This window comes from Mizuhopecten yessoensis, unplaced genomic scaffold (genome assembly GCF_002113885.1).
Source record: "Mizuhopecten yessoensis strain PY_sf001 unplaced genomic scaffold, ASM211388v2 scaffold11015, whole genome shotgun sequence".
Taxonomy (NCBI): Eukaryota; Metazoa; Mollusca; class Bivalvia; order Pectinida; family Pectinidae; genus Mizuhopecten; species Mizuhopecten yessoensis.
The window spans coordinates 326,421-343,333 of record NW_018408836.1 but is presented as its reverse complement, the minus strand read 5'-3'; the positions used below and the strand labels follow the sequence as shown (position 1 = coordinate 343,333).

At 38.0% G+C, this 16,913-nt stretch overlaps 1 protein-coding gene across 6 annotated transcripts in view; it reads left to right on the top strand.

The window, feature by feature from the left end:
- The window catches only part of LOC110464622 (zwei Ig domain protein zig-8-like), a 138,759-nt gene extending 122,419 nt beyond the window's left edge, over nucleotides 1-16,340 (top strand). For 3 of the 6 annotated variants that reach the window (XM_021519944.1, XM_021519946.1, XM_021519943.1), the window contains 6 exons: nucleotides 5,066-5,089; nucleotides 8,153-8,479; nucleotides 9,546-9,569; nucleotides 12,176-12,330; nucleotides 12,754-12,912; nucleotides 15,033-16,340. In XM_021519944.1, the coding sequence (XP_021375619.1) occupies nucleotides 5,066-5,089; nucleotides 8,153-8,479; nucleotides 9,546-9,569; nucleotides 12,176-12,306 (506 nt within the window). In that variant the 3' untranslated portion in view covers nucleotides 12,307-12,330; nucleotides 12,754-12,912; nucleotides 15,033-16,340. The remainder of the gene's footprint in view (nucleotides 1-5,065; nucleotides 5,090-8,152; nucleotides 8,480-9,545; nucleotides 9,570-12,175; nucleotides 12,331-12,753; nucleotides 12,913-15,032) is intronic. The other 3 variants (XM_021519947.1, XM_021519945.1, XM_021519948.1) reach the window with 3 other exon arrangements.
- The last annotated feature ends 573 nt before the right edge of the window (nucleotides 16,341-16,913 follow it).

Here is a 16,913-nt window from a genome sequence, read left to right as displayed (position 1 = left end):
CACAACATCGTCAAACCTCCTCCGTACAGACTGACAGTGTCAAACTTCCTCCGTACAGACTGTCACAACATCGTCAAACCTCCTCCGTACACACTGACAGTGTCAAACCTCCTCCGTACAGACTGTCACAACATCGTCAAACCTCCTCCGTACAGACTGACAGTGGCAAACTTCCTCCGTACACACTGACACAACATCGTCAAACCTCCTCCGTATAGACTGACATAATATCGTCAAACCTCCTCCTTACAGACTGACACAATATCGTCAAACCTCCCCCGTACAGACTGACACAACATCCTCAATCTTCCTCCGTACACGCTGACACAACATCGTAAAACCTTCTCCGTACACACTGACACAAGTTCGTAAAACCTCCTCCGTACACACTGACACAACTTCCTCAATCCTCCTCCGTACACACTGACAAAACGTCCTCATTCCTCATCCATACGTACTGACACAACATCGTAAAACCTCCTCCGTACACACTGACACAACTTCCTCAACTCTCCTCCGTACACACTGACACAACATCGTAAAACCTCCTCCGTTAACCGTAAATACTGACAAAACTTCGTCAAACCTCTTCGGTACAGACTGACACAAACACGTCAAACCTCCTCCGTACAAACTGACACAACATGGTCAAGCCCCCTCCGTACAGACTGACAGTATCAAACCTCCTCTATACAGACTGACACAACAACGTCAAACCTCCTCCGTACATTCTGATACAACATCCCCAATCTTCCTCCGTGCAGACTGACACAACATCGTCAAACCTCTTCCATACACACTGACACAATACCGTCAAACCTCCTCCTTACAGACTGACACAATATCGTCAAACCTCCCCCGTACAGACTGACACAACATCCTCAATCCTCCTCCGTACACACTGACACAACATCGTAAAACCTTCTCCGTACACACTGACACAACTTCGTTAAACCTCCTCCGTACACACTGACACAGCTTCCTCAATCCTCATCCGTACACACTAACACAAAATCGTAAAACCTCCTCCGTAATTACTGACAAAACTTCGTCAAACCTCTTCGGTACAGACTGACACAAACACGTCAAACCTCCCCCGTACAGATTGACACAACATCGTCAAACCTCCTCCGTACAGACTGACAGTATCAAACCTCCTCTATACAGACTGGCACAACATCCTCAATCTTCCTCCGTACAGACTGACACAACATCGTCAAACCTCATCCGTACAGACTGACACAATATCGTCAAACCTCCTCCTTACAGACTGACACAATATCGTCAAACCTCCCCCGTACAGACTGACACAACATCCTCAATCTTCCTCCGTACACGCTGACACAACATCGTAAAACCTTCTCCGTACACACTGACACAAGTTCGTAAAACCTCCTCCGTACACACTGACACAACTTCCTCAATCCTCCTCCGTACACACTGACAAAACGTCCTCATTCCTCATCCATACGTACTGACACAACATCGTAAAACCTCCTCCGTACACACTGACACAACTTCCTCAACTCTCCTCCGTACACACTGACACAACATCGTAAAACCTCCTCCGTTAACCGTAAATACTGACAAAACTTCGTCAAACCTCTTCGTTACAGACTGACACAAACACGTCAAACCTCCTCCGTACAAACTGACACAACATGGTCAAGCCCCCTCCGTACAGACTGACAGTATCAAACCTCCTCTATACAGACTGACACAACAACGTCAAACCTCCTCCGTACATTCTGATACAACATCCCCAATCTTCCTCCGTGCAGACTGACACAACATCGTCAAACCTCTTCCATACACACTGACACAATACCGTCAAACCTCCTCCTTACAGACTGACACAATATCGTCAAACCTCCCCCGTACAGACTGACACAACATCCTCAATCCTCCTCCGTACACACTGACACAACATCGTAAAACCTTCTCCGTACACACTGACACAACTTCGTTAAACCTCCTCCGTACACACTGACACAGCTTCCTCAATCCTCATCCGTACACACTAACACAAAATCGTAAAACCTCCTCCGTAATTACTGACAAAACTTCGTCAAACCTCTTCGGTACAGACTGACACAAACACGTCAAACCTCCCCCGTACAGATTGACACAACATCGTCAAACCTCCTCCGTACAGACTGACAGTATCAAACCTCCTCTATACAGACTGGCACAACATCCTCAATCTTCCTCCGTACAGACTGACACAACATCGTCAAACCTCATCCGTACAGACTGACACAATATCGTCAAACCTCCTCCTTACAGACTGACACAATATCGTTAAACCTCCCCCGTACAGACTGACACAACATCGTCAAACTTCCTCCGTACAGACTGACACAACATCGTAAAATCTCCTCCGTACACACTGACAGTATCAAACCTCCTCTATACAGACTGGCACAACATCGTCAAACCTCCTCCGTACAGACTGACACAATATCGTCAAACCTCCCCCGTACAGACTGACACACCATCCTCAATCCTCCTGCGTACAGACTGACAGTATCAAACCTCCTCTATACAGACTGACACAAACACGTCAAGCCTCCTCCGTACAGACTGACAGTATCAAACCTCCTCTATACAGACTTCCACGAGAATGTCAAACCTCCTCCGTACATACTGACACAACATCCTCAATCTTCCTTCGTACACACTGACACAACAACGTAAATCCTCATCCGTACATACTGACACAACATCGTCAAACCTCTTCGCTACAGACTGACACAAACACGTCAAGCCTCCTCCGTACAGGCTGACACAACATCGTAAAACCCCCTCCGTACAGACTGACAGTATCAAACCTCCTCTATACAGACTGCCACAACAACGTCAAACCTCCTCCGTACATACTGACACAACATCCTCAATCTTCCTTCGTACACACTGACACAACAACGTAAATCCTCATCCGTACATACTGACACAACATCGTCAAACCTCCTTCGTACAGATTGACAGTATCAAACCTCCTCTATACAGACTGACACAACATCCTAAATCCTCATCCGTAAACACTGACAAAACAAAGTAGATCGTCATCCCTACACACTGACACAACATCGTCAAACCTCATCCGTACAGACTGACACAACATCGTCAAACCTCCTCCTTACAGACTGACACAATATCGTCAAACCTCCTCCTTACAGACTGACACAATATCGTCAAACCTCCTCCGTACAGATTGACACAACATCATCAATCTTCCTCCGTACACACTGACACAACAACGTAAATCCTCATCCGTACACATTGACACAGCATCGTCAATCTCCTCCGTACACAGGTGGTTTGGGAGCGAATAATTTCCGGCACCACATGTGGTGTCCGTCATTGTTTCTTATATTCTTATAGATATCGTCCTTACATAAGTGATACAAGAAAGCCCCCAGTTGTACCGAAAGTTACCGTATTACAAATGTAGGAATACATCTATGGCGTGCTGTAGAGTTTATGAGTTACATATGTTACAACACGTGTCGATGATATGTCAGCCAGAGACCAATTCTACACATAAACTTCACCCTTTAAAATCATTACGATGATTTGTGTATCTATATACGTCTGGTTTAGGTCATGACCCAATTGTTTCGGGTTCTCTTAAAAACTTTATTTTTCACGATGCGTTTTCTTACATTCAATATAATGTGATTTGGAAGTATCCGACATTTATGTAGTACACCAGGGGGAGATAAATCTTCTCTATGCACAAAAGAAGTCGATATAAGCAAGCCATAGACACCACTTTGCGAAGAAAACTAGATGGAAAAAACATTTCAGACCATAATCCCATAAATGTCAGCAGTATGGGTACTGGAAGTGAATTGTCGAAGTGAAAGTTAGTGAGAGTGTCGGGGGACGATCACCTGTAACATGTGACTAGGTACAGGTCGGCATAGGGGCGGTATAAAGGCTATAACCGTGTCTGTGGTCCTGGCCTTATCATTCCTTAGTCTACCATTACGCCATTTACACTTCGCTAACCAAGTCCCCACTTAATTGTGCGGAGCGTCATGTGTATCGCCATGACATGTTAAGAGACTGGTGGGAGGCTCACGTATACGTCTTACATTTATTGTAGATATCTAAGCCACGGTGAACGTTTGAACCGAAAAAAGTACTCTTTGAGGTTGTAAGGAATCATTCATAAGTAAAGTCGTACTCGTAGAAAAATACGCCTTCATCCTGATTTTGTGGGTGTTCCTTAAGTGATTATATTCGGTTAAATCTTCTTTGCTGTGTTAGCTCGTCGTATCGACTTTATGTCCCCATTTTCTCTATGTTTACACATACTTTCATCAACTCAAATAATGTCAAATTGTATTGATCAATTCCTTTTAAAAATGCACTTCAGGAGTATTTTCTATTACTTTGTACTTTGAGTAAATGACTGATATCTGTCAAAAGCCGTTCTGACCGTGATAAGTAACATCTAAATTTTGCATATTAATTTGACACATTTATCTGACCTACTTGTTATTTACAGTGTACATTAATGAAAGATATGCCTTTCATTACCTTGTAATTTACAAATTGGCTCCGACAGTAAACATCCTTGAACGAAGCAAAAGTAATTAATTAGTTCCCCCAGTTTAGTAACTCACCAATTGATTACGTTTACTTATATCTTGCTTTTTAACGGGTGCAAACATGAATAATAGCGTAGCAATACCACAAGACATTAAAGACCCTGCCAAACATAAACGGTGAGGTAGGAGACCTGGAACAGTGATGAGCAACATCAAATGGAGCCGTAAAGCATGTATAGGAAAGTAATAAAACATAAAATATAAAACAGAAACGTATAAAATATCAACAGAACAAGGGTATCAAACATAAATAATTGCCAACGTCGTGTTGTTTGATAGGTTGATAGATGAAATAAGGGAGACATGTTGCCGTCGTACCCATTGGTAGTGAGCTTACATCGTCTCCATTGCATATGTAATAATTTGTAATTGAGTGTAAATGTTTTTCGTCTGTCGATGTGTGTGGTTAAGTTTTACTATGTAACACATTGCTGTATATTTTTCAGATGAGCCGAGTAAAAACTACCCAGGTGAGTACATTTTATACAGATACATGTCCATTAAAGATGATCTAACTGTGTGGCTTGCCGTACCTGTTTTGCCTGATCCATGTCCAGATATGTAATACAAAAGTGCTCTGTACGTTCTCACACCCCCTTCACCGCTTCAATATACTCCAACGGGCATTCAGACTCTTCTTTCTTACACATCCGATACTCCAAGTGTGCCCTGGTGTGCTGAGGTTATGGATGTTATTTCTATTTTACTTCATACATTCCTGATTCCAAGTTTTTCTTTGTCTATTGACGCATTAGGAACTTTTTCTATTTTAGTTAAACATCAAATACCCAGAGTGTGTCCTTGTGAATTGATGATTTGTTTTTTCTCTTTTACGTTTTACTTTTATTAATGTCGTCCAATGCCAGTACGTAACAATGGATTATAGTTGTATCAGTACAATGTGGAGCCATCTTTATATAACAATATTTACACAACACATCACCTTAATCAACAGACTATCAATGTGTATGAACACACGTAAGGATGGTCGGTGGTGTCCTGTCCGACGATAGAACATGAATGTACATAATTGTTTGAATATTATGTAGGCGGACAACATACCATCATTGTACATACATAGCGTTTAGGCGATCTTTGGACGCAACTGGTGTACATGTAGCTATCTAGTTAGACATTAGGCGATTTATGGGCACACATCAAGTAGCTACATGTATTATCTAGTTAGACATTTGGCGTTCTATAGACAAACATGGTGTCTCTAGTTTCTTATCAAACATAAGCCATATTTGGACTTGGCAGGAAAAAGGCTATCTATTGACACCCACAGTGTAATCGCTTTGTAGTTAGACATTATGTAATCTATAGACATATATGGTGAAGCTATTATTTAGTCAGACATAAGGCGATCTATAGACGAACATGGTGTTGCTTTGATCTAGTTGGGAAATAGACGGCTAGGGAGGCACATGTTACGAACTAAATAAGAAATTGTTGTGGAATATATAAAATCAGGATAAGAGAAAGCTGGAAAAACATCAAAATCATCTGCCGCTTCCACCGTTTGGAATAGTTTTACACGGTCATGGTCTACCTTTGAAAATCAAACATGTACACGCGTGTGTATTTTCCAAACAATGTATTGTTATATACATTGCACGAATGAAAAGTTCCATTGCTACGCCGTCATTGAAGACTAGTGGACTAAGGGTACATGATTCAAGCGATTTATTTGGAGAAAGACTTGTTTGGAATAATGTCAGATGCTATTCAGCTAGACGTCCAGAACTACTTAATGTAAATACATGTTCATATTTCTAAATAAATTAATATAGAATATATTATACTTTAACGATATTTTTGTAGTGGGAATACAGTTTCGTTTTTGTTTTAATTTCGCGCAAATCTCAACAGTAAACTATATTGCATTTTTCAAGAACTATACTTTTTTATGACATAATTGTTTCTGAACAGTAAATTACATTATTTTACATCATACATAAAGATTGAAAGCATTGATAGCACGACGACATTCGTAAGCGTAATTTTCTACGCCTGGACTTAGTTACTCTTTTATCATTCTTTCATAAATCATGTACCAATTGTACTTAAGTTCATGAACAATTATTCCTTCCTTAAATTGGCGTAGTAATTCCTCTTTCACAAGTAAGCAATTACAAATCACAATAAGATGAATTAAGCAAGTTGAACATGCTTTCAAAAGCTTCTTGTACCTGATTAAGACTAGAAGGATAAAATGCTACGGACGTATTTGGAATAAAAGAGACCTATGTTTTTCGCGTCTGAACAGATGTAAAATATATCTAATGCCTCATTCGGAATATAAGTGTATGTTTGGCAGCCGCTGTACTAAAATAGATCTTTCCGCAGACTCAGAATAGAAGTATATGTTGTACAACGTAAAAATACGAAAGATTTGTTGGGCGATTTATGTAGAATAAATGTGGGAGTTACTATTGATTCATTCAGAGTACCAGTATAGGTTGGTATTAGCGTGTTTAGAATGAAGCTAGATGCTTCTTGTGACTTATTTAGAACAGAAGCAGGTGTTTCTAGCAACACATCAAAATGAGAAATAAGTATTGCTCCTGGCCACAAAACACCAAGTTGATGCTTCTTGCGATTTGCTTAGAACATTAAGCACAAATATTTATGTATTTTCAAATCATTTGATGGTCATTCATGTAAGAACAGAGGTGATCGATTTTCTGAAGACGAGAAATGAAAACTTACCACATTCAAGCACACACACCTAAAATGGTCATTTAGTTATTTGATGTCACAGTGTTATATGTCCATCTGTTTGTAATATACTTAGCGTGTTGATCGTAAGAGTTTAATTTTTGGCCGATTAGGTCTTCATTGCTATCATATATTGGTTGTAAAATTTGAAATGAGTAGCAAAGGTATTTTCCACATCGATGTAAGACCACGGAAAGTATTTGGAAGCTATCCATGTTAAAAGTTCGGGCTTTACTTGGAACATATCAATGATCAGAGTTTAGACTTTATTAGGGACATATCCTTGTTCAGAGTTGGCGCTTTTTAGGGGAGGTATTCATGCTGAGAGTAAGAACTTTAATAGGAACGTATCCATGTTGAAAGAAAGAAATTCATTGGGAGGCATGAATCATGTGAGACGTATCCATATTCAGAATTTGAACATCATTGTTAAAAGTTGAGAGTTAGTTCTTCATTAGGAACGCATCCTTGTTAAGTAATCCCTTTATAGATAAGAAGCTTATATAGGAGTATATCAGGTTTTATCTATCTAGAAAATACAGTAAATAGACACTGTTGGAGGTTGTTACTTTTGCTCAGTTCAGGTTTTTGTTTTTCTGTTGGTAACAATTGACAAGGAATGTACTTTTGTTCTCTTTTCTTTTGTTACTTGATTTGAGATGTTTATAGGGGAGTGTCTATAGACAAACCGATATGTTAATATTTTTCTTTTATTTGTGGTCGGCTATGGTTGGAGTAAATTGATGTTGTATTAGCACTGCCGCATGCTTTACTAACGCCTTCCGTTGATTAACACTGGTTTGTATCCCCAGAGGTCCACATATCCGGACCCAAGTTTGTAGAGCGAGGACACCCTATACGCCTGACATGTAACGCCACAGGCTCCATCAGGCCTCCAGAGCTGATCGACTGGTTCCAGGAGGGACGAAAGATTAAATCGAACTCCCTTGGAGGAATCTCCATCTCAAAGTATATGCGCCAGGAAACAAACACACTTTACAGCGAACTCGTCATCAGACACAGCGATCAGATGGATTCCGGGACGTACATCTGTCGCAGCTCGGAAGATAAGATCACAAGCCATGACTTACTCGTATTAAATGGTAGGTCAGCCAATGGACCGTCGGATGTACTCAATGGTAGGTTACGTTGAGAACTCAATGGTTGATCTCACCGTGACTATCACATGCATAACGATATTTGTATCGCACTCTCAAGGCAATCAGACTTTTATAACTCACGCATCAGTATAGCACCCGTGTAAATTGTAGGTCTGTACCCGAACACAATTTCATGAAATAACGCTCTGTTTGAAAAACGAAACTGACACAGGAATGAGATGTTTTATAAACTATTATCTCCCCTGGATATTACAATGTGTGGTATTGCCCACCATTTTAGGTCCGCCTGAACACACAAAACAAATAAGTAGCTAGTTCGAGATATAATTAACAGGTTTTTCGACACCACATTAATTACATGTACGTAAGGCCATTTGACGGCAACAACAAGTAACGGTATTTGTAGTTAAGTCCTGAAAGCCAATATCTTCCTTTAAAAGGTACATGTAAGTTGCGAAGCAGATCAAAAGGAGGTGGCGCAGATGAACAGTTGCGCATATAATTAATAACATAATGGTCGCCGCGTATAAACTTTCATAAGCACAGACTGGTGTGGTTTTTTTCTGGGTTTTTTCATATTCCAAACCTAACATTATGATACTGCTAATTTTACCTCTTACGCCCACACCTCCATCGTGCTCACTTATGTCCTTGGCAAAGACGCTAATACAATCATCCCGTCGTTTGTATGTACATAATGTATATCAGTTTGATTTAATAAATGTATTTGATATAAACTCACGTTTGCATGCTACACGCTTTGGTTATTTGAACACTGATTGGGTACATTCCTCATTTTTGTGCGTGTTATGTCTAAATTTGATACTTACATACCCTGTTTGTCCAAATAAAAGTCCTCCAGTAACAATTATTATTAATTTAATATTTAAATAGAATTAGAATAATGTACTTGTTTACACTCTTACGGAAATGTGAAACTTTAAACAAGGACAGGTGTCTTGTAAGCATATGAGCATAATGAAAGGTATATAAAATGGTAAATACATTGTGCTATATTATAATGGATGTACTAGATATAGGTGGGCTATCTATCTGTACTAATATGGGGAAATATCTGTTACAGCACAATCTCCGGTCGGAAAACGAGGTGAGTACACCACAGGCATAGTTTATTAACGCATTCGTTTACATTTATGCGAAGCATTTTAGTTTTTAGACGTCTTTTTACATGTACACGAAATACTGGATAGCTGATTTGGAGTCTCGTTTTGTAAAGTTTTAAAGTTTTGGCGTATTTAACAGCCACATAGAAAAGTTTTACATAACACAATTTGGATGGCTGATTATTGAACGCTTTCGAACTTTTGGCGTCATTTTACCTTCACAGAGTAAAGTTTTGGATAGTTGATCTAAGCTATCGTATATGTAAATCTTTTGAACTTTTGCCGTTCTGTTACCTATCACAAAGAAGGGTGTTTAGTCTTCCTATTTATGTGGAAGTTACTACGGTTTTTTTCTGACATTTAGCACAATTATTGATTGCGATCCTACACAAATGTTCCTTTTACAGAATTCTTTAAGTAACAATTTACCCTTTTTAGATATTAAAAAAAAATAAAAACGTGTAAGACATAGCACAAAATGTGTTTTTAACTGCTTCATCTATCTGACATTGCCAATAGATACAGTATTAATTAATATGAACAATGTTAGCCATGTATATCATAAGTGATACCTCCAAAAATCAACGTATAGTATTGACATATATGTACAATTTTGAGCCAAAATGAGCCGAAAGAAGTATATTAAACAAATTAGATTATCAATGCATACAGGCACGATCTCAAATTGGTTTTAAGTGTCCCTGTCATGCCGTACACTCAACATAAAAATCGTCAAGATGCGTCCATCGAGTCCATTGTTTAAGTAGGTGTGTGTCAGTGTGTGTAACCTTTATATCAAATACAGTTTTAAATGAAATTCAGTGATCACACAAACACTTCCTCATTATCAAAGATTGATATGAATCATATACTTTGTCGACAGCGATTTAACCATACATCTATAGTCAGCTGTGTTAAAATAGAGAGTCCAATGGCTTTTTTGAAAGAATAAAGACCCTGACAAATAATCATCTTGCATTTCACGTAAATTAATTATTTTATATTATCACACATAGATAAATATAGATTAGGGCCTTTTTAGGGAGTTTGAATTTTGTAATAATTTCCGAAAACGATACACAGAAGTATAAACAAAAAAATTTCATGAAGTTAAATTGCGCAGTGAATAAAATCATAGTTTTGTAATCAAAAGATGCGTGGATCGAATCCCCGTGGCAGAGATGCTTTTATGTTGGAAAAATACACAATAAATGCATCTCTGCCGTATACAACGTTTCATATAGCAAATAGGTAAACGCAAAGTCCGAAAAATGCCGAACAAACTTGAACCCTTTTGAGCATGAGCTACAAGTACTATACCTTCAAGAGCTGGAACTCTCTACCGTATTATTCTAGAATTCTCAACACCATGTCGTAAGCTAAATTTCTACAAAACTTCTTTTCTATTTATTGTTAGAACATGAAACAGTGATACATAATAAAATCGATAGAAAATCTGGGGAGCTGTGAACCTGATATATATAAAAGTGTCGGTATGTCGGTGTAAATGTTACGTAAGGAACACGGGAATGTCACACAGGGAATCCTGGCACGTATACACGAGTTTACAGCTTCTAATTCTTATCATTTCATCTGCCTCAGGTATCAGAAACCTCCAGCAAATTTGATAATAAACTAACGAAATAATGACGAGAATTATACGTTCGAACATATTTGATCGATTTTCAGAGAAATAGTTTTACTTTCTGTAATTTCAAATAGGCTTTAACTGGCAACTGGGACTTTTAAATAACAGACAGAGAATTACGTGTTTGAACAAGTGACAGATTAGACAGTAAATAATTAGTAGTCCTGTCACTACCAGGCACAATAAAATAATGTATCCATCTTTATGTTATTACCTCTAGTCTGTAATTACTTGTGCTTGTTGTCTGAAATTCCTCGAACGAAGCGAGAAATTTATTTTTATAGCTTAATAAAGATTAAAATTTGCTTCAATGGAAGAGCTGCTGTTTAAATACAAGCGCAATTCTCTCAAATCGAGTCAATAATGTAATGCATTATCAGGTCAAATACTCCAACCCGCGCTACAAAGAGACACAGCACAGACATTTACGTGCATATATGTCGGGTTACCAAACTGTATCACAGTTAAAGTCGATGGATTTCTCTGTCCGGTTTTAAATGCATCAGCAATTTAAGGCTCATCAGACGTATACACATGTCGAAATAGTGACGAATGCTCCAATGTATGCTGATTATATTGCAACGTACCTGAATGACTTTATATAATTATATATAATGGCATATGCAAATTGTAATGCAGTTTTAGATTAGCCATTACACAAAAATAATTTCTATCATTGCTAAATCCATTTTGCAATAATTGTAATCATTGAGTCGAGGCATATCTCGTCAGGTCGCACATCTAATTTGCATGTTTTTCATGCCTGATGTACTTGCCCGTTCGACGTTTTTCATTTTATAGTTCACTTGTCGGAAGCAATTTTGCATTATAATAACATTACCATACTTCAATATGTTTCGAAAAGCCACACTCGCATACGTTCACAATTAAAAGTTGTTGTTTATGTTTGCTAGAAAACAGTTGCTTTAATTTCTCTTCTAGAATCTAATATAGATCCGGATAATTTACCTATTAATGAAGATCCATCAAAAACAGGGAACCATCAGAGTCGGAATCGACCGTCCCACGGGGTGTTCGTCTGTGTGCTTCTTATTTCCATCGTACTCATATGAGTCTCTTCCGGTGCTGGTGAGTTGGTATGTATTTTGATCAATGGGCGATAAGTATCGGTATTCGCAGCTAATAATTCTTTTTCATAATCAAATTAAATATGTGGCATTGTTACAACATACAACTGATATTCAATAAATTATTAGTTTCATTTAAAAGCATATTTTAAAAAATGCGAAAAGATCAGTGTTAATGATTACATCCATAAGCAATCAGACAAATCGTTAATATCTACAAAAGACGTAACGTCCATGATATAAAACACGATAATGTACTTTCATGCGTAAGAGGAGTACCGTTGTAATACCTGTACCAATAAATGTAACCAGATTCTCTTCTGTTTTCTGTTTCTAGTTTTGTATTTTTGAAATTCCTTTTCTATTACTTTTTTTTTACTTTTGATATTTTGTTGAATGGTTAGTAATGATCTACCTTTGTTTCCATGGCAGTTACGGTAGGGACCAATCATTGCGGTTCCCACTACACTTACATAGAGCCTATTTTTGTACGTACGTAAGAGGAACAGAACCTTGCCTCGACGACTGCTCTGCCACGTGTGGGCGAGGCCTTGCTTTATCATACTACCAACAGAACGGAGATTACGGAAGGTACGTTATAAGGATATTAATGACGGGCAAACCTCAGACTTAATGAACTACGTACGGTTGTGTATTGATTATATCTATATATAAAATCCTACATTATTTCAGTGAGAGATTTTCACGTAAAATGCTACGTAGTTCCTTATCAAAACGACCACATGAAAACCATGATTTCTTATCAAAAATACTTACAGTATTTTTAACGCTTTTATATCAATACATACCAAATATTGAACAAAGTATTTCTAATTCACAGAAAACTGGTATTTAACATAGAAATACAAATCAAATCCTAAATAAAGCATATCTTAATCAACGCCAATAGGCATCAATCACAGGAACACATTTATAAACTCCTTCATAAAGTATCTTTAAATGATTGCCAACGGACATCAAACTTAGAAATACATATAAAACAATAAACAAAGTATCTCTCAATCAACGCCAATAAACATACATATAAAATCATAATAAAGTATATCTTAATCAATGCCAATCATAGAAATACACATTAAATCTGAAACAAAGTATCTATATATCAGTGATTATACATGTAGACATCGATCACAGAAATAGTCATCAAACTATGGACACAATACATTATTTTTAAACGACTGAGAATTTATATAAAAACACAGAAATAAGTAATAAACCATGATCAAAGTATATCTAAACCACTTATAACTAGAGTGTTCCAACGATTACCAAAGAGGTTTTCAACGACACAGTAATTGAAACTCAAAAACGATAACTCTAGGGCAAAACGTTAACAAACGGAAATTTTTTAATTGAAACACTAGAAAAAAAATGCCTTAAGTCCTAGGTATTGATAAAAACAACAACAACAAAAATAATTACGTAAACAATGCATTGCTAACAGTGGCTATCTGTGCGGCATTTTTAAACTCTATTGTACATGTAGGACAGGATGATATTACTATAGACTAGGTTCGGATACCTTTGTCGTGAAAATACCATTACTTACGTTGTTCCTACCTGTACTTATTTGGTGACGATAAAAGCTGATACTCAAAAACCGATCTTTACAGTTGTGGGATCGCACAGCGTTACACGAGGTGCGGTGTGCGGTGTGCGAACGATGTGTGCACGGTGTGTGAACGATGTGTGCACGAAGTACGAACGATAAAAAAATGGACGATCATTACTTGCGCACATTTGTGCGGACGATGGACGAACGTTGTGCGATAACAATCGTGGTTGGTGTAAATTGAGGAATGCCCAAACAATATATACGGTTCAGTACATGTGTTTAAAAACATAAACTTGATTATTTAGTATGTTTCTATATTCTAACTACATCTATTAGTTTATCTTTCTGTCTATACTTTCTTAAATTTAGAAATGGTGTTTTCGGTGTTTTTTACACAACCTGAATCAACAAATGTAAAATTAAAACACAGTCTCGGCAATACAGTTTAAACATAGCCACTTTGTACCTGTACCTAGACCGTAGTTATCCCCCTGCCCGGGGCACTTACGTAACTCGCCAAGGTATGAAAACCAAATGGAGGGTTGCTATAGACCACAACGAATGTAAATAACAAATACTAAACGTCCAGTTGTGTTTTCATACGGTATCACTTATCAGCTCTATGTATCAGGCACGGGCCATGTAAAACTCCGGTCACTCATCAAATTGTTATTTACCTGTTTTGTTACATAGGTGCTAAACCCATTCTTGACAGTCTTACGGTCACTGTAACACTGTGTAACACGCATTGCAAAATTGTTAATAATCTTAATTATTGTGATGAGAAATAACAGTGTACATTATTGCATCCTAGCCTTCCGGTTTTTTTTTCATTCCGTAATATTGATCAACAAATTGTACCAAATCGCAAAGCGTACAACAGTTGTGTGCACCATGTGTGAACGGTGTGTGAACGATGTTTGCACGATGTGCGCATGGTATTTTTGGTGCGGTCACACAGCTATATACTACACATGCTTTGTATGTTTGCGCTTAATTGCGGTAATATTTACATATATATAATTGAAGTAAACATTCATCAATTGTTTAAGCACACGACAGAATTGTATGTGATATCTGCGGAGAGTATAGGGACTCTGTAACTCTCTGTTGACAAGTTATCTGTGTGTTACAGGCAGGCAGGCACGCCCGGGGCCCTACAGACGTCGAGACGAAGGATTGTTGAAAACTTGGGACCAAACTACGCTCAATCGTTCTTTTGTTTTGTTTTGTTGACTTTTCTACTTAATAATATGTATGAAGAGGGATTCTACCTGCATTACGGGTAAAGCTAGTGGGATCCGTCTTATATCTCCTTTGGACCCTCATGGCCAAATGATACCACTTGATATATATGACATTTTCATTTGAGGTACCCTACAAACGATCAAGATTTCACATGTGTTCAGATATATCATGATCACAGTAAAAAAAAACAAGTACTATTCAAACTAGTCACAAAGGTCACATGACCCCATTGATGCTACTTGTGATCGTTCACTGCTATGTGGAGACAGTTCACGGTTACGTGGAAGCAGTTCACTAGGATGTGGCCTGCATGCTACTTGTATGCTATTTCCGATTGTATGCAGGTATGCTACGGGAATTCTAATCGCGTTTAGAAGCTCTGTGACCATCACATCACGACGAGCTAATTGGCACGTGCATAGTGCAGGAATAGCACGTGTAACATGTGGTACCTATGGCAGTTTATGACCTGTGAACATGGGTGCAGGATAAGGCTGGGTCGGCCTGTGGTCTTGTCCCACTAGACACGTGCGACCATGTGATAACTTCAGCTGATGACACATATTTCACTACATTCCGGAGAGCTATATTACAAGGGGGAGACAGATTGATACGTGTTTTCTACGGGAGATACAGTAAACGTGGAACAACGTCGGCACTTTCTATAGAAGGTCCTGGAATAGACGGAAAACAACATTGTTAGTATTTCCTTTGATGTTACAGAATATGTTACATAACTAATGTGGACATGACGACTGAATTACTTACACGTGATTCTATTTGTTATGTATATAATGCCGGGCGTTTTTATTGCGTGCGAGAGTACTGGAGTAACGCAGCGCCGTTAACACTCTGACAGTGGGGAGCACACTGAACACTTGAGTCTTTAGTTTTCGAGTCGATTCGGAGGGCATTCCATACATTTCAAAACGATATCATGTACTTATTTATTACATTTCATCCAGATTTTCTCATTGGTGAAAAAAGTTGTTGTACTTAGGTTAATTCTGAGGGGTATTGACACTGATTGTTGTTTCCCTACTCGTCCGTCCCATCTCTAGTAAACATGTACCAATCAAGTGATGAACGCTATGCAAACAGTCTTCCATTAATACAACTGTAGACAACATTGCAATGATGATGTTTTTTAAATAAATATGACAAAACAGTATAGGGTTGTGTTAATACATGTATACGTGAGTTGTGATATGTTTTTGTTTAATTTATGTAAATAGACCTACATTTATTATTAAAATTTGTTTCAAGATACGATTTATTGAAATATAGGCATTGTTGCGTGTATTATTTGAACTTGATCGATTTGAATTCCAGAACATGCATTTCACATTTAAAGTTTAACAAATCTGAACAAAAAATCAGCATAGGATAATGAGCCTACAAGGATTGTAAATCTTTAATCAAGCGGCGACAGTTGATTTTTTTTCGAAGTCAATGAACTGATCGACAAGTAAACACAACGCATTATTTTGTATATTTTTTTTCTAATTATCAGATAATTAAAATCTAAACCTACATTGACATTGTGTCGATATGTACCAGCACAAGAGAACAATTTGTCACAGCATGCGACATCAAAAGCAGAGCAGCATGATTCTTATAATGTAAGGAAGGATACATGGCGTGTTACACGATCTAGATTACCAATTAGAATACATCACACGAAGAACAAAGACACGTGAATGTATTCCACACAAAAATGTGCGGATCATTCCGTCATACATTAAGAATCCAATGCCACCATTCTGTC